At 43.2% G+C, this 24317-nt stretch overlaps 1 protein-coding gene across 4 annotated transcripts in view; it reads right to left on the reverse strand.

The window, feature by feature from the left end:
* LOC123597854 (BEN domain-containing protein 5) overlaps nucleotides 1-24317 on the reverse strand; it is a 1446709-nt gene that overhangs the window by 61463 nt on the left and 1360929 nt on the right. For all 4 annotated transcript variants that reach the window (XM_045477303.1, XM_045477305.1, XM_045477302.1 and 1 more), the window contains exon 10: nucleotides 74-226. In XM_045477303.1, coding sequence (XP_045333259.1) covers nucleotides 74-226 — 153 coding nt within the window. The remainder of the gene's footprint in view (nucleotides 1-73; nucleotides 227-24317) is intronic.

Here is a 24317-nt window from a genome sequence, read left to right on the forward strand (position 1 = left end):
AAGAGAGGTAGGCAGTAAAAGGGAGGGGGCTGGGCAGGAGAGGGGGCGTGCTGAGAGAGAACCCTCAACTTACATAGGAGAAGTCTTCAGCATTCTGGCAGAGGAGCTTGGGGAAAATGGCCTGCCTCTGGAACCGTTCCTCATCCTCAAAGATGTTGCCATACATGAAGCCATTCATCATGGTGGAGTGGGCGTGTATGTCAATATAAAACTCCAGGCTTGTTTTCTGTTGAGAGAAAGGATGACAAATGAGAAGTCTGGGGTCACAGAGCTTGCCTTAAAGGATCAGACACTAAACATGGTGCATGAACGTACTCACACACACACACACACACACACACGCTCACATACTTCCTTCTGAGCCGGGCCTACGTGTCAGCAGATTTAGCAGCCGTCTGCAATGTGATTGGAGGGGTTGAGAGCCGTGAGGATCAATTTCTCCCCACTTTTAACACCATCTGCCCCCAAGGTCTGAGAACACTATAGTTAGTAGCATCCTTCTTCAAGAGGTGAGGGCTTTGTTGGGTTAAGGCTTAATGTTGCTTACCCAGAACAGTTAATACATTCATGACTAAAGGCACTAGCAGACTTTGTTTTTCGGATCAATGAGAAATACGTTTTAGGTAACATAATTGCATTTACATTGGGCTTGCTTATAGTTTTGGCCTGACTGGGCCATTTCTAGCTGAGGAGGTCTGGGGTAGATCACTGCCCTACTCTGAGTCTCAGCTTTCTTTTTTTTTTTTAATTTTTTTTTTTCAACGTTTATTTATTTTTGGGACAGAGAGAGACAGAGCATGAATGGGGGAGGGGCAGAGAGAGAGGGAGACACAGAATCGGAAACAGGCTCCAGGCTCTGAGCCATCAGCCCAGAGCCCGACGCGGGGCTTGAACTCACGGACCGCGAGATCGTGACCTGGCTGAAGTTGGACGCTTAACTGACTGCGCCACCCAGGCGCCCCGTGAGTCTCAGCTTTCTTATTTAGACAAATGGGTATTTTAACTCCAACCTCAGAGAAGTTATACTGGGAACCAAGCACTGCAATAAAAATTACTATCATTTACTGCATATTTAATGCATGCCAAGCACGATTCTGGGAGCTTTATGTACGACATATTAGTTAATTCTTTTATTTAACCTCATTAGATGTTACCACACCTACTCTCCAATAATATATAAATAGTGCATGGAAAAAAAACAATACACACTATGCTCTGTAATCTGTAAAGATGACTTTGACTAGTCTTTCTCTGCTCTCCACTTATACATATTTAAGGCATTCCCTAGCCTGAAACGGTATTATTTGCTAGTGTTTCCACCAAGGAACTCCCTGAAGGTAGGGAGATGTCTCTAAACAGCCCAGTGCCTGGACGTGAAGGATGATACTCAGGCGCTGTATGCAGAATGACTGCACAGGCAACCCCAGGGAGATTGCCCTAGACACCAGAATGGACTAGCAAGAATTAGGGAATTTTTTTGGCCCATAAATCTTTCATGTTCCTCAAATCTGACTTTCTCTTCCAAGATATCAGCACAGTGTATACCTGATCATCCTTTCTGAGAGTAGCAGAGGCTCCAAGTATGAAAGAGACTTGTCCAACCTGGCATAACTAAGACTAAAAAAGCCCAGGTCTCCTGATCCCTGGTGCAGTTAACTTATCGCCATCAATGGCCAACTCTAGAAACAGTCATGGAAAAATCTGGCCACCTTTCCATCCCTTTTCTAGTGTGTGTTCCTGGGAAAGAAAGTCCACACTTAGAAGAGCTCTCTCTCTTTGGGACACTTTGAAACGAAGTTAGCACCAAATGAAAACCATGTTGCTTCTAGAATGTGGGCCTGGTGACTGTCATTTCATTTGCCTCAGAGTTGGAGTGAAAAATTACCTCTTGCTGAGCTCCCAACTCTCTGGGTAGCATAAGCTGTCTTTTGAGAGATACAAGATGCACTGCTCTGTGTGATATTAAACTCATCATTTTCAGCTTTGGAGGTGGAATACACAACGATTCAACAGGAGCCCTATAAAAGTCATCTTCACAATTTTATTTTCTTCAATTGTCTGTCTTTTCCTCTGAGCTTTTGATGAGTTGCAGAGGAAAGGAGGAGGTAGAGAGATGACTTAAGAAATGTGTAAGGAGAGGCTGCAGTTTATATCTCTGAACACCCAAACTGGAGAGGGTCTTAGACACCAGCTGCTTTGACCTTGTCTGGCTCGGCGCTGTGTGGGGAGCTTGCTTGTGTAGGGCTGGCCAGCGAGTTAGCGAAGGAGTAAGAATTAGAACCTGGTTCTTCTGATAACATTCTAGAGTGGCTTTTACTGCCCTATTCTGACACCTGGCACCTAATGTGATTTCACTTTAAAAAACCAGCAAGTACTATTGATTGATTTACATGGTTCAAAAGTCAAAAAGACATGAAAGAATTTATAGGGAGAAACCTCCGTATCGCCCCTATGAATCTCCAGGCACCTGGTTTCACTCCCCAGAGGCAATTCATGTTACTAGGTTCTCACATATGCCTTTCAGAGATACTTTATGCACAAACAAGAAAATATCCACCCTCTCCCCGACATTCTCAATACACACACATGGTAACACGCTAAACACACTCTTCAGATCTGCTCCTTTCTCTTAACATGTCTTGGAGGTATTTTTTCTCAGTACATAAACAATTACTTCATTCTTTTGAAAAGCCCTATATAAACTATTTAGCCAGCCTCCTATTGGCAGGCATTTAAATTATTTCCAACCTTTTCCTGTTACCAGCAATGTCTTGGTGGTTCACTCTGTATATACGCTAGCTCACCTATGTAATTGTATGTAAGATAAATTTCAAGAAGCAGAATTTCTGGGCCCCTGTGCATTTGCAGTGCTGATTAACACTGACAGACTGACTCTCTCAGAAGGACCAATTTATACCCCTAGCAAAATATTCAATGTTTCTTTTGCAATTACACTGACAACAAGGGTGGAATGAAACTTTTTGATATTCATCAATTTGGTGGGTGAAAAATGATATTGAAGATTAGCTTTAATCTGAATTTCTCTTAGTATAATTCTCTTTTATTACATGGTTAAGTGTCTTTTCATATGTTTATGAACTATTTGCATTTTATTTTCTTTGAATTGTTAATTTTATCTGCCCATTTTGAAAGCTGGATTGTTGGCTTTTATGTGTGGTATAAAAATATTTTTGCTCAGTTTGTCATTGTTCTTTGACTTTACTTCTACTAGTACTTTTTTCCATGCGGAAGTTTTTAAATGCTAATTTAAAAAAAAAATTTTTTTTTAACGTTTATTTATTTTTGAGACAGAGAGAGACAGAGCATGAACGGGGGAGGGTCAGAGAGAGGGAGACACAGAATCTGAAACAGGCTCCAGGCTCTGAGCCGTCAGCCCAGAGCCCGACGCGGGGCTCGAACTCACGGACCACGAGATTGTGACCTGAGCCGAAGTCGGCCGCTTAACTGACTGAGCCACCCAGGAGCCCCTTTAAACGCTAATTTTTTAGGGGCACCTGGGTGGCTCAGTCGGTTGAGCGTCCGACTTCGGCTCAGGTCGCGATCTCACTGTCAGTGAGTTCGAGCCCCGCGTCGGGCTCTGGGCTGATGGCTCAGAGCCTGGAGCCTGCTTCCATTCTGTGTCTCCCCCTCTCTCTGCCCCTCCCCCGTTCATGCTCTGTCTCTCTCTGTCTCAAAAATAAATAAAACGTTAAAAAAAAAATTAAAAAAAAATAAATGCTAATTTTTTATACAGATTTATCAATCTTTTCTTTTGTGGTTTCTGGGTTGAACTCTTTCATTGTTTCTTCTATTATTTTTATCGTTCTACTTTTTATAGTTAAAAATTTCATTTCAATTTTGATTTATGTGGAAGTAGGCTGTGAGGTAAGATTACACTTTATTGTCCCACAGTATTTATGAAATTGTGTATCTTTTCTCCACTGACTTGAAAAGCCATCTTTACCATATACATTTTTTTGGTACGTATTTGGGTTTATTTTTGGACTTTTCATTCTTGTCTAATCATTTCTCTATTCATTATAACACAGTTTTAATTATATTAAGTTTATAATGTATCTTATTTCATTTATATGTTTAAGTGTAGTTATCACCTGTCACTATGCGACACTATTACAATACCATTGACTATATTCCTGATGCAGTACCTTTCCTCCTCATTACTTACTTATTCCATAACTGGAAGCCTGTATTTCCCACTCCCCTTCACTCATTTTGCTCACCCCCTGCCCCAGGCAACCACCACTAGTTTGTTCTCTATATTCATGGGTCTGTTTCTGGGTTTTTTTTTTGTTTTGATTTTTAGATTCCATATATAAAGTGAAATCATGTGGTATGAGCTCTGACTTATTTCACTTACATAATGCCCTCTAGATCTACCCATGTTATCATCTGTTATCACAAATCCCAAGATCTCAAGATCCCATTCCTTTCTATGACTAAGTAATATACCAATTTATATATATATATATATATATATATATATATATATATATATATCTTAAAAGATATATTAAAAGATTAGCTTTTAATCTTAAATATTAAAAGATTAGCTTTTAAAACACGCACTCGGCATGTTTGAATATATATATCTTAAAAGATATATATATATATATATATATATATATATATATATATATATCTTAAAACTTTTTTTAATGTTTATTTTTGAGAGAGACAGAGACAGAATGCGAGTGGGTTAGGGGCAGAGAGAGAGGGAGTCACAGAATATGAAGCATGCTCCAGGCTCCAAGCTGTCAGCACAGAGACAGACGCGGGGTTGGAACTCACGAGCTTGAGATCATGACCTGAGCTGAAGTCAGACACTCAACCGACTGAGCCACCCAGGCGCCCCTATATATATATATCTTTATCCATTCATTTATTCATGGACACTTGGGCTGCTTCCATACCTTAGCTATTATAAATTAATGCTGCAATAAACACAGGGTGTACATATCTTTTCAACTTAGTGTTTTATAATGCATTTTAATATTTGAAAGGCTATTATCACCTCACTATGCTTCTTTTCCCAAATTTTCTTTACTGTCTTGCATATTTTTCTATGTGATCTTTATAATCAGCTTGTTTAGTTTTTTCTCCCCAAACCCTGTCAATATTCTCAATATTTGAGAATACTATTCTCAAAAATATAATCATATAGGATTTTTGTATTACCATACGAAGAATTGACTTAGAAGTTGGAGCCTTCTAATCCACGAATATGTTTTGACTTTCCATTTATTCAAATTTTCTCTTGGGTACAGTAGGAAATTTTCAAAGTTTTTGTTTTTGTTTTCATATAGACCCTGAACATTTATTTTTGATGCCAAGGCAGTTTATATTTTCACTCTCTGCTGTAATTACGATGCTTTCTTCCATTAACTCTTCTAACTGATGGTTCTTTATAAATATAAAGGCTCTTGTTCTCGATATATTAAATTTATATCCGACCCCTCACTAATTCTATTATTATTTGCAGTAATTTGTTGTTTAATTTTTTTGGATTTTCATTTGTTTATTCAACAAATAATCACTGGGTGCCTACGATGTGTCAGACAGTGTTCTAGGCATTGGGGTATGCACCAGGGAATGTGCTGGGTGCTAGGGATAGAGCAATGAACACAACAGAAAGTTCTTGAACTTGAAGAGTTTATATTCTTTGAGGAGAGAAAGGGAATAAACAAATCAATTAAGAAATATACAGGATGTCAGGAGGCATTAGGGCCACGGAGACAAGTAAAGTAAAGAAATGGAATAGAGGTCTTGAAAACTAGCAACATGAATGGAGCAGGAGAGGTAGTCTTGAGGCTATCAGTTAGAAGAGTCTTTCAGGTAGAAGGAGAAGTCAATGCAACATGCCACATAATGTGACACGCACTTGGCATGTTTGAAGAACAGCGAGGAGGTGAGGATGCCTGGAAAGAGGGAGTGAGTGAAGAAAGGGGACATACTTTCCAGGTTTGTAAACTTATTACTTGCACATAGGAATTCTATCTCATTTCCCCCGTAGTTTTTATGCTTCTAATTTCTTGTTCATGTACTACATTGAGTAGTACTTACAAAACAATGGTAAAAGATTAGTTTCTAAGACCACTTCCCACTCTGAGACTCTAGGGGCTAGAACTGGAGTAAAAAAAAAAAAAAAAAAAAAAAAGGAAATTTATCTGAATAGGGGTCTAAGTTTGAGGTCTTAGTTTTTTTTCCTCTCCACTGCACATATCCACCACTTTGTTGGGAATACCAAAGACCACAAATACTAATTCCAGCCATGTCCTTATTATGTTCTCTATCTAAACTGGCTTTATGGACTCATGTGGTCCAGTTAGATGGAACATGGAAGGCAGGGGCAGGGTTTCTACACAATCTGTGCCTATGGAGAAGTGGAAACTCTTCACTGTGCCTCAATTTCCTTATTTTATTTTTAACTTTTTTAATGTTTATTTATTTTTAAGAGAGAGGCAGAGTTCAAGCGGGGGAGGGGCAGAGAGAGTGGGAGACACAGGATCTGAAGCAGGCTCCAGGCTCTGAGTTGTCAGCACAGAACGCAAAGAGGGGCTTGAACTCATCAACTGTGAGATTTTGGCCTGAGCTGAAGTTGGATGCTTAACTGACTGAGCCACCCAGGCGCCCCTCAATTTCCTTATTTTACAGGTGGTTGTTGGATGAGACAGAGGCGCTATGACTTCCTTAAACTTGTCATGATTTCTTCTTGTCCTCAGTTAAAATAAATCCCTCATTCTTCTTCAAACAGCTGCTTGCTTGGGCCTTGGTATCAGCACTTGTTATTCTATACCTAATCTGGCTGATAAGTATGTCTGTGAGTCTATGAGGACAGGGACCACGTTGGATCCAGGTGTCATCACCTTTACCTGTTCCACTACAATAGCTTCTTACCTGGCTCCCTTGCTGTTCAGAGTGACTTTTTAAAATGCAAATAAATGTCACTTCCCTAGTTAAAACTGTTCTGTATTTTGGGGAAGCCGGGTGACTTAGTAGGTTAAGTATATGACTTTCGATTTCAGCTCAGGTTACATGAAGCCCCACGTTGGGCTCTGCACTGACAGTATGGAGCCTGCTTGGGATTCTCTCTCTCCCTTGTCTCTGCTCCCTCCTCACGCACACATGTGCGCGCGCGTGCACACACACACACACACACACACACACACTCTAAAAATAAATAAACTTAAAAAAAAAACTGTTCTGTATTTCTCTACTGCTCACATGATAGAGTCCAAGCCCCTTAATAGATTTTATTTTATTTATTTAAAAAAAAAATTTTTTTTAACGTTTATTTATTTTTGGGACAGAGAGACACAGAGCATGAACGGGGGAGGGGCAGAGAGAGAGGGAGACACAGAATCGGAAGCAGGCTCCAGGCTCCGAGCCATCAGCCCAGAGCCCTACGCGGGGCTCGAACTCACGAACCGCGAGATCATGACCTGAGCTGAAGTCGGACGCTTAACCGACTGAGCCACCCAGGTGCCCCCCTTAATAGATTTTAAAAGGGCCTGTGTGATCCAGTCGCTGTCCCCTGTCTAGTCTCAGCTCTTGACATTTCTGGTCTCACACTGTCCGCTCCAGTCCTGTGGAATGACCGGCAGTACCTCGCACTGCTATGCTCATGACTCCGGCTTCACATTTACACACAATAAATATCTCCTTTGCCCAGGATACAGTTTCTCTTTATCTGGCTAACTTTGATACAAGCTTAAAATGTGAAGCAGAAACTGAATGGATGCTCATCAGTCTCATTTCCTTTTCCTGGACCACGGAGGACACTTCCCAGTCTCCTTTGCTATTTGGCTGGGATCAAATGGGATGTCAGCAGTGGTGACAATTGCCACTTCCAGACCTGACCATAACACTCATACACAATCACCCACATTCTCTCTTGTTCTTATGCATGGAAGTTACATGTAAAAACAATGGTGTCATAAGAAGGAAGAAGCCTATGTCCCTGAGTCACCACTGGGAGGAAAGTGGCCAGGAAAGCCTTTTGACCTGCATCAGACTATGATGACATTTCATTGTATTAAGCCACTGAAATTTGGGGATTGCTTATTATAGCAGCTAATATTATTCATCTGACTAGTATAAAATCTCAGTTCAGGGGCACATGGGTGTCTCAGTGGGTTAAGCATTTGACTTCGACACAGGTCATGATCTCAACGGATCATGGGTTTGAGCCCCGCGTGGGGCTCTGTGCCGACAGCTTAGAGCCTGGAGCCTGCTTCGGATTCTGTGTCTCTCTCTCTCTCTGCCCCTCCCCTACTTGTGTGTGTGCTCTCTCTCTTTCTCTTTCTCTCTCAAAAATAAATAAACATTAAAAAATAAAAATAAAATCTCAATTCAAATAGCCTATTTTATTCCTCTGGATGAGGTAACAGCCTCCTTTGTGCTCTCATAATTCAAGGTACAGCTCTCTCTCTCTCTGAGACAGTGGCATACAAATGCTTTGTTTATTCCCATCTCCCATTCAGGGCAGGGACCATACATTGTTGGGTTTTTAAATCCACAGGACTAGAACAAGGCCTGGTGTATGGTAGGTTATCTTTAAAGGGTCGGCAAAAGAATGAATAGAAAATAAAGTGATGGAAGAATGAGTGAATTATATGACCAAACAGGTGCATCTTAAGTTTTTCCCAACAGTCAAATGAGGTACCTTTCTGTGGCCAAGCCAGAGCACAGGGTGTGTTGCTAATACAGGGCCCTTAATTACAACCTGGGACTGAGATTAGAAGTGAAAGAAAGCATCTCTGTTCTTTCCTTCCAAACTTAAGAACCTTAATTAAAACCAAGTGATGAAGGGCCATCCCCTTGCCAGCAGCCAACAGCTCATCCTGCTATCAGGGGCTTGAAGAGTAAATTAAAATCAGTACCAATAAAATTAAAACTACCTTAGGGCATATTTGCAACATAATTTAGTGTGGGGTTTGCTTCCTCCTAGACACCAGGGAGGAAATGGGTTGTTTCTTCCCCCCTACATTCTGAGCTGCTTCCCTGCTTCTCAAATCTGAGCTTGGTGCTGTGCTGTGGTGCTGACTCCTTCACATTTGAACAGCTCTTCAGGGTTTATCACATATTCAACCCAGCAAAGGAAGGGAAATCGGACCCAGGAAGGGCAGCGGGGTTTCTCTCAGGCTTGGCGAGCAGAAAGGAACTGAAGCTTGGCAGGGATAAGGACAAATGGGAAGGGTGAGCTGCTTTGTTATCCCTACTCAAGGAGGAGGGGGCTGAAGCTCGGAGAGCAGGGAGCGTAAGTAGCCAGCCCTGCATTATGCAGCAGGAAGTGGCAGAGCAGGGGCCTGGGTCCTTCTGGTTTCCAGACCGTGCTCTGCATCCTGCTGTGCTCTCAGGGGCTTATAGTCTAGCAAGGCAATCACGCTGATCTTAGGAGGGCAAGACCTCCTAAGACTATGCAGTTTCCTTCATCCCTGGGCTGAGGGGCTGGGAGGTCTGCGGACTGATCCTCACAGGCTTGGCCTCTAGAATGGCACTGGGAGGCTGGGTGGAGGGGCAAGCAGCATTCCAGACCTTCCAGACAGCTTCCTCGCTGAGATGTGCCCCAGGGAGCTGTTTCCCCATGGGCCTCAGGCAAAAAAAAACACCCCAAATCTATTTATTATCAACGAAAGTATTTCCCTGTGTTTTTTAAAGTCAAAGTAGGAAAAAAAAATTCAGCACAATAAATATGAAGCTAAAGGAAAATAAAAAAGGTAAAGCAGATGCTTATGGAAGTCAGGGTACATGTCCTAAGGCAGAAGAATTTTTCAGAAAAACTGAGAACTTTTTCTTTAAAAACAACTGAGCAAATCAAGCAAACAAAACAGTGTCACTGTTTATCATGCATAATCTTGATCTCTGAAGCAGCACATTTAAGGCTTCTCTGCTCAGGTGCACCCTGAATATGGCTGGACAGCACTTCTAGTCACAAAAACAGGATTGGTGAGTCAATGGGGGGCAATAAGAAGAACAGGTGTATAGGACGCCTGGAGAGCTAGCCTAGGGCATGGGGGATGGGCTCCGGTACTTCCTTTCCTGCCTTTCTCCATCTTCTGCTCCCACCCTACCTGCAACTTCCCCAGCACACATTCTCCTACTCCATGCTTCTGTGCCTGCCATTCCTGCAGGTGGGAATGCCTGTCCCTCCCATCCCTTTCCCCCTGATGGTAACAGCTTGCTCATCTTTCACTACTAGGCCCAATGGCTCTTTGTCCAAGAAGCCTTCTTTGACCCTCTCAGGGACAGCAGTTCTCTTTTCTGGACTCCCATAGATTTTAGAAATATCCCTGTGATAAAGTATTTGTCATCCAGTTTATTCATTCATTCATTTATTCATTCATTCATCTGACAAATATTTGCTGTGAACTTACTGTTTCTAGGACCCAGAGTTGAACAAAACAGACAAGGTTCCTGACTTCGAGGAGCTAATGGGGATGAAGACCGTGAACAGCAACTAAACAAGGTGATCCCAGATTTGTAATACATGCTCAGAATGCACTAAGGGGAGCCGCAGGATGGCGAGTAACCGAGTGGATGGGGACCGGGTCTATTTTAGTTGGTGTGATCAGGAAAGACCTCTGACATGTGAGCTGAGCCTTGAAGGATGATAAGAATGAGCTGTTCAATGAGGCTGGTGGGAGAGTTCTGGGCAAATAAGGACCTGCAAGCAAGGACGAGTGTGGCACTTCCAAAGACCAGAGGGATGGCTCACGGAGGGATTGTGATGAACACTGAAGGTGTGCCTGGGGAGGTTCATAGGATGCAGCTCACTCAGAGCTTTGTAGCCTGGGGTCAGAGTTTGGAGCTTGTCCTATGTACAATGAAAAGCCATTTTAACAGGGAATGTTTAACAGGGATTCCCTTCCCTGTAGTGCAGATAATGGATTTGAGGGACCTGTGTGGAAGCTTTTGAACAGCTCCCTCTAGAAACCATAGGAGCTTAAATGAGAGTGCGCTGGTGGTGATGAAAAGAGAAGGGAATATTTGATCAATCTGTTGGCCTCACCTCTGTAGGACCTGTGCATGGATTGTATGCAGGAGAATCAAAGACAGATATAGGGTTTGTGACTTGAGCAACTGAGAGATGGAGAAGACTGGGACGGAGACCAGCTGGGCTGGTTGTCAGAGATATCTCTGCTGTTTGAAGCGGCTGGTGGACACCAGACTGGGCGTGTCAAGTAGGCAGTTACACATAAGACCCTGGGGCCCTGGAGAGAGGGCTGTCCTAGAGGTATGAACATAGGCCTGGTTAGCACAGCGGTGTCTCTGGGGCCCCTTAAGCTGAGAGTTTAGGTAGATGATGAAGTGAAGGAGACTATGGAGTAGCAGGGAAATAGGAGGGAACATGGACAGTGTGGTTTCAAGAAAACCAAGAGCAAAAAAAAAAATGGTTTTAAGAAGGAGGGAGTAGTTTGTGAAGAACCCACTAAGGTCTAAGACCATGTCTGGTTCACTCCTGTATCCCCAGGGTGTATCATAGGGCCTACCACACAGTAGGTACTCAGGGGACATTTGCTGAGTGACTAAGTACATCATGAATGAATGAATCCAGGTATCCTGGCCTCAGAGAAAGGGGCAGAGGAAGAGATATGGTATTAGGAGTTTTAGGGCCTAGATTCTAACTCAAGGAGGTATGAAAGGAAGATAGTAATAACAACATAGTGCTTACCACCACCCGTTTACTCCTGCCACAACCCCCTCAGATAGAAACATCATTTACAAATGAGGAAACTGATGAATAGCAAAGTTGAGGTAACCTGCAAAAGAACCCCCAGGTTACACAGTGGGAACTGGCAGAACCCAAGCTGACTGGCTCTGTGGTCCATGTTCTTAACCATGACATCATCAAAAGCAACTGACATTTATTGAGTGCTTCCTATTTGTGGCCTTGTAGCAATTCTGGTAACAATCCTATGAGTTAAGTACTGTTATAATCTCAGGAGGAAAACAAAGCAAAAAGCTTGCAAGTGGCAGGGTTGAGATTCAAACTCAAGTCTTTCTGACCCTAGGGCTAAGCTCTTCATCTCTAAGCTACTTATAAAGGCCCAGCCTCTCCATCTGAGGCCTCTTTCAGGACAAAGGAAATTTGTGAGTCATGCACGCGTGTAGGGAAAAATCACCAGTAGCAGCAAGATGAGGAATAAAAACATTTTCCTACTTCCAATTTGTCTCTTACAATCCTACCCTCCTTAGAAGTGAAAAGTAGGATCTGCATGTAAATAGAGCCATTTCTGCATCTCCTCCTTCTAATAAGCTAGGAGGAAGCTTTCCTCTTTTTCTACCTCCTCCTTCACCTTTGCCCTAAAAAAGGGAGAGAGACCAGAGGCTCAGCACAGATGGTCTGGGTTCATAACAGATCTTCCCAGGGCAAAAAAGTCCTGGTCTGTCTCCTACTCTCCATAGCAGTGATTGGTGAACCCAACGTTGACCGTCACAATGATGATGATGACAGAAGAAGTGTAGTCATGGAGTAGGGTGGTTTGGGGTTCTGTAGACTTGGCTTTAAGTGTCAGCTTAGCCATGGGTGAGCTTTAGGACCTGTAGAAGTTACTTTCCCTCTCTGAGCCTCAGTTTCCTTGACTAAAAAGTGAGGATAATAATTCCAACCTCAAAGGATTGTCATGAAGTTAAATGAAGTACCTGGTTTTGTGCCTAGCAAAATGTCTGGCAGTTTATACACTTTCAATACATATTTTTCAATTATACAGTGATAGATACTATGAGGAGGTGCTGTGCATGGCACCACAGATATGGACCTCCTTGAGCTCAAAACCCTGCAAGGAGGATGGACATTTTAAAACTGTGTATACAATGGAAGATTTGAAGAGACATACAGGATTTATAGGAACACAGAGCTGAGTGGTGGTTGGGGACCCAGTTTACATAAATGTAAATTTCTTCCCTGTTCAATGGGATGTCTATTGACGATAACCATTGTCTTACACATTTGTAGAGTTTATAAACCATTCTCACACCAATTAGCTCATGTGATTCTCTCAACAATCCACTGAAGTAAATGGGAGCTTGGTTTCTCAGAGAATCTCAGAGCCAGGCTTTTCAAGATCTCATAGCAAAAAAGGAACTCAGCTGGATTCTAAGTTACATCTCACTGCATCCAAAGCCTTTGCTTGCTCCTTACCCTTGGGGGTCACCCCAGGTGCTCACACCTACATCAAGAGTGGACACAGATACAAGTGGAAAAGCCAGACCTCCCTGCAGAAAGCCCCAGTCTGAGCAGAAAGACGAACTAAGAAGAGAATGGAGATATAATATGTAAGCTTGTGAGAGCCGAGGGACATTTTAATTTCATAATTAAAAGTTAATGTTGCTTCATTATAAATCAAAGGCTGATGAAACTAGGGCACCCCCAGGAACATGTTAGGAACTCAATAAATATGTGTGGCCTGAATGCTTGGAGACATCTCCTGTAGGAGGTTGTTAGCTGATCCAGGGAGATAAAAATATACGTCTAATCACTGAGCTGGGGTTTGGGAAGTCCTCAGTAAATCTTAATTCTTTTCTTGCCAGGAAACTCATCTTGGCTCTCCTACTAACCTGCTCTGTGACCCTAGAGAAGTTTCTTTCCCTCTCTTCAATTCATTCATCCCTCTTCTTCATTCATTTAGAGAATGGATTTGGTGACTTTTTGTGGCCCATTATACCCTGAGAGTCATATCTTTCAATTGTCTGATCTTTCTGCTTTGCACTGTTTTTTTGTTTTTTGTTTTCCTCTCCTTCCTTTGGCCTCTGAGGACAGATTCTGTCAGTTTCCCACCTTATCTGCTTCAAGACCTGAGTCCATGGTCCTTTTCCTTGGCATGGCCGTGTGGTGAGAGCCTACTGTAAGACTGAAGTTCAATTATTTCCCCATTAAAATGAAATCTTCCCCTTTGGCAGGGTAGGCATTGCTGTTATTCAAAGAAGTGTTCAGGGGTGCCAGCATTCCTGCTGTAACTATGTACTTTATCTTGGAGAAAAATAAAGTGGTTCCTGGCTGCTTTATTCAGTGTGGGTAGCTGAGGATGGGGTGGTGGGGAGAAAGGTGCAGACAGATCCTGTATTTGCTCCTCTGTTCCTTCTCCCCCTCTCTCATCTTGCCCCTCTTTCTTCTCTCTTTTCATCCCTTCTCTCCTCTGGTCCCCCCTTCCCACCTCTTCCTTTCCATAGTGTGGTTGGGGGGAAGACAGGCAAGGGAACAAGTACATCAGTCTTTCTTTCAGGGACTCAGAGAGATATATGTGGAGACTGGGTGAAGATACAGCTGAAGGAACCATCAACTTATTGGGTGGTCAGGAAAGACTGTGCAGAGGAGGTAGCTGTTGAGCAAGGTATTGAAACACAAGAAGGTGTTCACCAAGTGGATGAAAAGGAAAAGAGCCCCCAATGGGAAGAAAGACATTTTAGACAAAGGGAGCTATGTGAGCAAAACTCACAGGACCCAAACCACCGGGCCCACTAAGGGACATATAACGTGTTTGGCATGATGGAAGAGTATGATGAAGAGGCTTCCTTGGAGTCATCATGGAAGGCCTTGTAAGCCACTAAGGACTTTTCCTATAAAGTAGAAAATATAGAGAAGTATTTTATGAAAGTACAACTTGATTATGTTTGCACTGCATTCTAGAAAGATTTTTCCGGAGGCTTTGTTGAGGAAGAATAAGAGGTTATAAGACTCAAAAGCATGTGCAATAGTTAGGGCATTTCTGTTATAGTCCAAGTGGGAACTGACTGAAAAATAATAAGCTTCTGAATTCAAGCAGGGGCAGGGAGGGAGAGAAGAAGGGTACGTATTTGAAACCTATGGTAAAATAAGACTGACAATGCTGGACATGGGACCTAAATTCAGACAGAAACCTAAATTCAGGTTTCCGGCTTGGGTGGCTGAGTGGAAGGTGGGGCCATTCCCTGAGATTTGTGCTGCCATCATCTTTTGGTGTGATGGAGGTTTGCCTCCTAGGTACTTGTCTGCAGTTGGAGGAAGATGCTGTCAGAAGGTCTATGGTCTTGGATTGTGACATTTTGATACAAATGAATTGATTTTTCCCTAAGCATGGCTATTTGAGCAAAAGTAACATATTTCTCCATGTAATCTATGTGTTGCCTATAAATCTGGAGCTCCTTATCAATACAGGTAAACATAAGCATTGTGCATTTTCATTGTATATAAAATCAGAACAAGAGTTTTTAAAAAAACCAAACACCTAAATACACATATTCAAACACTTGGGTGCCCCAAATGGGATGAGAGCAGGGGTGTTCTCAAGCCATTCCTTTGCTACAGGTTTTCTTTCCCTCTGAACAGAAGATTTTGGTTGTTACGGACCACATCACTCAGCCAGAGAGCAGCAAGGAGGGAGGGGGCAGTTTGAGAGTCAAGCAATGGTTGGACAAGGAGGTGTGGGGACAAACCAGGCTTTATCTCCTGGTTTGAAGGCAAATGCCAGAACAGGGCAGGCTCCTTCACCCACATCTATATCCACATGAAAAGCCTTGATTAAAATCACATAGAATTAGTTTATGGCTTCTCTGGTTTTTGAATGGTCTGGAGTTTTGCTGGGTGGATCCTTTTCTTTGACACAAGAAATACTATACAAGCGACACAACTTGTTTACAGTCATTGGCTCATTTTGTCTCATTGTCTCATTTCCATTTTACAGATGAACACACTGCTCGAGATTACACAGCGAGGAAGCAGCAGAGTCAAGGATAAAACCCGTATCTTCTGGCCACAGTACAAGTTACTCTGCTATATCATTATGCTTTGATCCTCTAATTTTAGGGTCTTAGGGGAGCCCAAAGGGTGAATTAACACAAGGCATGGGAGGTATCTGGGTGTATGAGTATCCAATCCTCAATGACCTGCCTCCACCTCCAACCTCATTTCCTGCCATCTGCTAACAGGAATCCAATGCTTTCACCATGCCGAACTGACAGCTTCCAGACATGCTCTTCTGTGCCTTCCAATGTTTCCTTATGTTGTTCCTCCAGCTGAGAAGGCCTTGCTCTACCTAGCCATTCTCCAGGGCCCGGTACAAGCTTCTCTTTTGCTGTAGAGACTTCCTTAACCCATCTGGATATGTCTGACCATGCCCTCTTTCATTGACATCTCACTCGGCCCTACATTTTTATTATACTCATCTCATGATGTCATTCTTATGGTGGTGGCACCTATATCGTCCACTGGGCCAGGCAGTGGTCAAGACCGGAAATCTCTGTGCTTCTAACCCCCAGCACAGTGCCTGGCACATAGTAAGTGCTGAGGAAATCCTTGATGAATGAGTAGATGGTTGAGTTAAGGATGGAGAAGAAAACATTCCTGAGCAGAGACCACCCCCACCTTTGATCTTCTGGGAGAACTGCCTTTGTAGAATAGGGAACAAAAAAGGCAGGCATCAAAGGGATACAATGGATAAAACATTCTTTCCTGTTCTCTCTGGTTCCTTCCTTTTTATTTTTCTTCTTGCTATTGGAACAAAAATGAAGAGTACATCATAAGCAAAGCTGTATTTTCTGTTTATTGCCACCAGGTTAATAACAGTAATGGTGCAGGAAGAAAATGAGGTGTTATGTAAAATCCTGCATTGCAGATTTTGCTGCTGATGTAAAGAACTCAATAAAGTGTAACACTTTAATCATAGAGATAAAAATCACACAGCAGCTTTCCCACAGGCTCCAGGAGCCCAAGACAAAATAGTTGTGGGGAAATGAGAGATGAGAGAAGAATATTATCAGCCATCGGAAAAATTATGTTTGGGCTTTTGTGTGTGTGTGTTTTTCCTTCATCTCTAAAAAATGGAATAAGATTTTTCTATCTTCTTCTAAGACATCTTGTATGAATTTCTGTATTCTCTGGAGGCTATACTCAGATTTCTGGGGGAAGATTTGCTCATTCTTTGTAAAAATTGATTTGTTTAGGGAGAACTGAATTCCTGCCTTTTAGGTGATTCTGTGGCCTTTAAGAAAACAGGGGCTGTCTCTAAAAAATGAAAGCAGGATTGGGATGGAGGCAAGAAGGTTGGTGATAGTAAAATCTCTATTTTTACGATGGTCTTGCAATGCAGAGAAAATATCATAGCAGTGGACAGAAGCTCTTGTTAGGGAACTTGGCCAAACTTCCAAAATGACCTTCTTGCCTCTGTGCCCCAGTTTTATCCTTCTTCAAACAAGGACTCTCACTAGATGCAAAGAACACTCTAAAGGTTGTTCCAGCTCTGATGCTTAACTATCTGTGAGGCTCTGGGCAAGGAGGCCACCAGTTTGGCTTACTGACATTGGCTATTGTGGTTCTGAACTCCTGAGTAGCCACCCAGCTGACCTGTTTGCACTCCAACACCTCCTTCCCTCCCTTAGCACCCAGATCCACTCTCCATCCTGTAGCCAGAATGATCAATTTATAATGAGAGAAAATGATACATACACCTTGGAGTGAGACTGGGGTAAGTGCCAATAGGAAGCCCATCAGGCAGGAGCATGCCTAGAGAGTTCACTGAAGAACAAGCTAGCCAGTGTCCCCGGAGAAGAGTGAGTAGAGTCATGGGAGACATGTAGACAGATAATGGAGAGCCAGATCAAGTGGGTCTCACAGGCCATTGAAAGGGTTTCACTGCCCCATGTGTAGTCCCTGAGTGCCCTTGGAGACAAAGGGGGTGTAGCTGATGTCTGCATATAGGAGACACTGCTATGAGGCAGCATGAGCAGAGGTCATGAAAAAAGAAGCGTTTTGGAATTTGAGATCTAGGCTCAAACCCTGAACTGGCTGTGTGACATTGAAGGAGTCTCTTCATTTCTCCAAGTCTCAGTGTCCCCTTGTCGGCAAACAGGAGGTAATGATAAGACCACTTCCCTCACAGGGCTGACCTGGGTTAAATGAGTTAGTGTGTGTCCAAGTGCCTGAAACGCCGTAGGTGCTCAGTAATTTTTTTTCATCCCATCGTAATTACTTCAAACCACAAACAATATTCTATTTGATTGTTTGATTGTTTGATTGATTGATTGTTTGATACTACAAACAATATTCTAGGGCCACACTGTCCAATATAGCAGTCACATGTGACTATTTAAATTTAAAATAATTTAAATTAACTTAATAAGAAGTCAGTTTCTCAGTTGCACTAGTCACACTACAAATGCTCAATGGCCACATGTGGCCAGTAGCTAGTGTCAACGGACGGTGCAGAAGAACATGGCCATCATTACAGAAAAAATGCTATAATCTTAGCAGTCATAAGTGGTACATTAGAATTTAAAATATGTATCCATATACAACTACACTTGCACAAGCACGTCTGATTTCATACACACAAAACACACACACATACAAAACCACAAACGCAGGGTGTGTAGGTTAGCAACAATATGTTTCATCACTAAGGAAAAATAAATCTGACTCTTGTCATGAGCCAATTTAATGAGCATACAAGAGGTCAGGTACTGTGCTAAACACTCTGGACATCATATCACTACATCCTTACAACAACCCTAATAGGAAAGATTATCCTGATCTTGTTGATTCTGACATTGACGCCCAGACTGCCTGTGTAACGTGATTATAGTCACAGAGCCTCTAAGCAGCAGAGCAGGACTTGCTCCCTGTGCCACAATACTTCTTCTTAGAGGACATTTCAGAGACAAAGGGCTTGCAGAGCAAAGGCACCACTCACTCTTTACAGTCTTTGTTAAAGATGAGGATGTTTGGAATTGCCTGAGGACTATCTGGGGACTAGCTGGCGATGAGTCACAGAAACTGTAAAATTCAATGAAATAAGTTCCTTAAGGTTTTCAACCTAGCTTTCTTGGCTTATGGAAAGTGGCAGTGTCCAATCCATGTAGGATCAGCTCAAATCTTCAGGAGAGTCCTGGAAGTCAAATGACTGGGTAAAGAATACACCCTCCAAGTCATCTAGAGCAGTGGTCTCCTTGCAGCTCATTCTTCTCTCTTCATAGACAAGGGCTCTCTAACACTTCACGGTGAAAGGTGGTCCACAATAGGGGTGGGGGTCACATGGGGGAGCCAACATGACCTAGATGGTTCTGAATCAGTGACTATCTGTGAATACATATGTAAGCACAACTAGAGAGCCAAAACAACCAGCGATCCAGAGAGAGAGATAAGGATGGATGGATGGATGGATGGATGGATGGATGGATAGATGGTTGGATGGATGAACAGGCAACTAGACAGATAGATAGGCAGCAAGTTAGAAACATACAACAAAGCTTCTATTTTAGCTTTTTGTGTGCTTCTACTACACTCTGATCCCCTAGAAGGATGGTATTGTTTCTGATTTATTGTAAACTCCCCCTCTCACCAGATATACAAAAAGGTGCCCAGCCTAGACTGGATACTCAATGAATGTTTGTTCAAAAATAAATAAACAAACAAACAAACAAAATGTAACACCTGACTGAGACATAGCTAGATAATAATAATCCTTCACGTTTGTATGGTACTTTGTAATATAACGTGCAGTATCAGACTTAATCCTAATCTAACTTTTTGAGGCTGTCATTATGATCCTCATTTTATTGATGAGCGATGCTTGTCTCAGAGTGGTGAGGTGTCTTGCCTAGGGTTACACAGAGAAGCTGAGGACCTGGATAAACAGGCAGGTCAGATAGAGGTAGAGAATGATAATGGGATATAGGCAAACAGAGACAAGACAGACCAGAGGAGACCAAGGCATGGAGAAATGATGGAGACAAATGGAGGTGGATGGACAGATGCTGAGAGTACCTCCAAGCTCTCCACCTTCCACTCAGCCTCTTCACATGGCTGGAGACAACTTTCCTAAGCACAAGTGTGACCCTGTCCTGTACCCACTCTATAAAGCTTTGTTACTTCTCCCAAAGACTTCAGGATAATGCTCTACCATGAAGAGCCTTCTTGACTTGGCCCTACCCATTTCTCTACCTTATATCATATCACTTTTCTCTAGCACTGTTCACTCTAGTCACAGGACCCTCTTCAAGCCCTACAAAAGCCATGACATTGTCACCAGTGCACGTTTATCACCTGATCTTCCCCCTGCTTGTGGATGCCTGGCCAACCTCTGCTTATCCTCTAAGACTCAACATAACTGTTGCTCCCTTTGGAGAGCCTTTCCTGACCACCCTTCCAGCATGGGTTCATTTTCTGCCCTCTTAGGTCACCCTCTTCTGTACAGGAGTCAAGAGAGTAGGATGAACCTGGACTTGGAAATAAGAGATGTTTATTTAAACCCTGTTCACCCACCTATCAGCTGCAGGACTTAGGGCAAGTCATGTACCTGCTTAGCCTTGGTTTTCTCATCTCTGCAACATACCTGATCATATCTGTTCTAGGATTATTTGGGGATTAGGGATAATGTAACAAAACAAAACACCTGGCATAGAGTATGTGTCCTACACGTGGAAGCTGCTGCTGTCCCTGCCTGACTGCTGCGGGGGCCACAATAATCTTCTATTGGATCTGCCTCACCCATTGGACTATGAGCTGCCTGAGGGTAGAGGCTGGGTCCACCAGCCTCTACACCCCCAGTGCTCAGTGCCTAACCCATGACTGAGCGTGCTGAATCTTCCCTACCCACACTGAGGCTGCTGGGTTGGATGTGCTTCCAGGCACCAGAAGGCACCACCTATAGTGACTCTCCAGAACCGCTGAGGCTGGGGAGGACAGCTGGAGAGGTGGTGTGGGGGTGCATCCCTGAAGGGAGATGATTGAGACCTTTGACAGGTTCATGTTGCATGTTGAGGTTTTGGTTGTATGTATTTTGAAGATAAAGATAACGTTTAAATAAAATTAAGAGGCTGCTTTGTTCCCTCACCTACAAACCTCTGGAGCAACTTTGTGCAGTTTTGACTGTCACCAAGCATGTTTAGGGGGAAAGTGTCAGATTAGGTGGTCAAAAGTATTCTATACACTTTCTTTTCTCTCTCCAGTTTCCTTCATTTCCCTCTTTTATTTTCCCAGTGGATTCAGATTCCTTGTAATTCTCTTCCTTATCCTCCCTTCTCTCCCCACACTCCCTCCCTGTTGGCCCCATTCTCTACCCCAGGAAACCAGCTTCCAGGTGGATGATGAGAGATCCCTCCTTTCCCCTACACACATGCACCTACACGTGCACACACAATCTGGAAGAGGGGGGCATCAAATGTAACTAAACAGCTCTCCACATGCTTGAGGACAGGGAACCAGCCCAGATCAGAGGAGCAGGGGCTGGCAGCTGGGCCCTGAGCCAGCAGTATTGACTCTCCTCCCTGACTGCCAGGGCAGCACCCCCGCCAACCCCCCCCTCCCCCAACCCCCCGCCAGGTCATAAACACCCACTATGAGTTGGGCCAGAGCCTTCATTGAGATTCTGTTCACAGGGAACGCCCATTGCCAAGCCTGCCCAGCTCTGTCAGCTGCCCTGATATCTGTGTGTGAAAAACTGATGGCCGCCGGGCCCTCTGGCAGCCTGACAAATGGCTTAGAAGCAGGCCTGAGGCTCCCTGGCAGAGGCCCAGGGCTGCGAGCTTCAGTGAAGGGTGGGAGGGAAGGGACTCTCCTGTCAGATGGCCTGACTTCAAGGCAGGGAGCAGAGAGAGCAAGAAAGAGCAGGGGGCGAGGAGAGGGTGGTAGGGGAAGGGCCCCAGACTTGCCAATGCCTACCTCGCCCCAAGGGTAGAGAGCTGTAGGGACTAAGTGCACACTCTGGTGACAAGTGTTGTCTGTAGGACTACAGGGATAATGCATTTGTTTCCTCACTCATAAAATGGGGATAGTAATCCTAATATCTATCTTGTAGTGGTGAGAATGCTAAACACACACACACACACACACACACATATATATATATATATATATATATACATGCATTTTTATATATATATATGCATAATATATATATAATACTATATATATATATATATATATATATATATATATATATATATATGCATGTTTACTATATATATAGGTGTGTGTGTGTGTTGTAAACCAGCAATCCTCACCATTTTATGAGACTGTCAGGTATTGTTCTATGTTTTACATGCATTACTCATTTCATTTTCACGTCAGTTAGAGATTTACATATTGTCCTCATTTAAAAGATAAAGTTTCAGAGCGGGTGCCTCACATGCCCAAGGTTACACAGCTGAACGAGAGAAAGGATTTAAAACCAATCTGCAAGACTGCAAAGCATACGCCCTTCATCAGTAGGCTGTACTATAGATGAGCATTTTGTGTGCCTCTTTGCCTCTATGTATCTTTACTGATGTAAGGGGAATAAGAATCTTTTAAAAAATTTTTAACATTTATTCATTTTGGAGAGACAGTGCATGAGCAGGAGAGGGACAGAGACAGAGACGGAGACATAGAATATGAAGCAGGCTCCAGGCTCTGAACTGTCAGCACAGAGCCCAATGCAGGGCTTGAGCTCACAAACTGAACCGTGAGATCATGACCTAAGCCGAAGCTGGATGCTTCGGCGCCCCAGGAATAAGAATGTTTTTAAACTCTCTACTCAGAAAGAAGCAAACACAAACTCAAGATAAAAATCAATCCCCTTATTTTTAAAGTTTAAGTGCTGCAACATTCCACAATGGGGAAAAGAAAAATAAACAGCTAGGCTCAGAAACAGGGAGCTCTCTTAGCCCCAGGGAGGCAGAGAGAAGCAGGAGGCAGTGGGAGCTGCAGGGGACTGAAACCAGCAAACACAGTGTGGAGACAGCCCAGGCTCCATGCCCTGTCAGGGGGTCTGAGGGTTGGCTGCCTAGCTGCTGCAAGGCTGCTCTTTGTGGGAATCGGCCGCTTGCTTGGACGGAACAGAACCCACAGAACCGCATTCATTAATTCATTCAACAAATGCTCACTGAGCACTTTTGTGCGGCAGACCTGAGCTGAGTGCTGGAATAAACAGATAAAGAAGCTCCAGTTCCTGCAGCAGGGAGGTGCACTCTCAGGCAAGAGAGAGGCAAAAATCAGGCAACTCCACTGCAGGGGGATCAAGGCTGTGACAGCTTGCACAAGGGCGGAGAGCGCAGGGGAAAGCTGCCTGGGGATGGCTGGGGCACGAAAGGCTCCCTGGAGAAGTGGGGTCTACAAGGACAGCATGGGATCCACTGAGTTATATAGATGAAGGTGAGGAAAGGCATTCTGTAGGTGTCATTCCCTACAGAAGCTCAGAGCCGAGATCTGAACACAGTTGCTGGTCAAAGGTGAAAGTTAAATCACTTGAAATCCTATAACCCAGAAGCAACGATTATTAACAGCTTCCCATATGCACAGACAAAACAATATATAGCTGCTGGCCAAATAGATGCCTAAATTAAAAAGCTTTTACAAAAACAGAATATACTATAAATATTTCTATTTAAAGAGGTACTGAATTCAATTTTTCTTAAATTTAACAGAACTAAAAAACTGTTCCCTCACATGAAACATTATTTTCTAAAAGATATTTCTAAGGTTAAAAAAAGGAGAGATTATGAGAAATATTAAGAGGTTGAGGCCATTCTGGCTTTTTTTAATGCCAGACTTGAATTTTAGTAGAAACACATGAAGACATGGGGAGAGGTTAAATAACTTACCTATGATCACACAGCTAGTCTGTGGTATAACTGGAACTTGAACCCAGATATATCTGATTCTTTCTATTACATTCTTTGCTTCCCTAAGCCAACATCCTCATTTTAAAGATAAGAAACTGGGGCACCAAAAAGGGCAAGTGCTATATTTTGATTGGGCAACAAGGTAATTTCAGTCCTTGTTCTTGACTCTCTCTCTTGCTGTAACAAGGGATCTCCTGTTGTCATTTATTTGCCTAAGAATCCAAGAGGAGTCTACATATATCCCCACCTCACTGACTTTGGCCTTGGCCTTGGGATATGCTTTGGCCAACGGAATATGAACAGCCGTGACATTTGCCACTCCTGTGTGGAAGCCTTGAGCGGGATTGTATTTCTGCCCTCTGCCATGAAAATGGCCCATCCCAGATGGATAAATACTCAGCCTGGGCCCCGGATGAAAAGCAAGGATGGGGGTGTGCACAGCCTGGCAGAGCTGCGGCTGACTCCCTCACAGCCCTCGTGTAGCACGGGCATGGAATAAATGTTTGCTGTGATAAGCTCCCAAGCTCTTGGGGTCGTTACCACAGCAAAGGTGATGCAAAGAGCACAGTTTCTTGTAGAAGTCTGTTCTTCTCATGGTTGAAATTGCGTCTAATGGTGCAATGATTATGAATTCAGACCATGCAAGTAAGGGCTGTGTTTGTGAGCATTTTAAGCAGTCAATGGATTCAAAATAATTAGAGAAAGAGTTGAAAAGTATATGGTAC

The sequence above is a fragment of the Leopardus geoffroyi genome, chromosome C1 (assembly GCF_018350155.1).
Source record: "Leopardus geoffroyi isolate Oge1 chromosome C1, O.geoffroyi_Oge1_pat1.0, whole genome shotgun sequence".
Classification (NCBI taxonomy): domain Eukaryota; kingdom Metazoa; phylum Chordata; class Mammalia; order Carnivora; family Felidae; genus Leopardus; species Leopardus geoffroyi.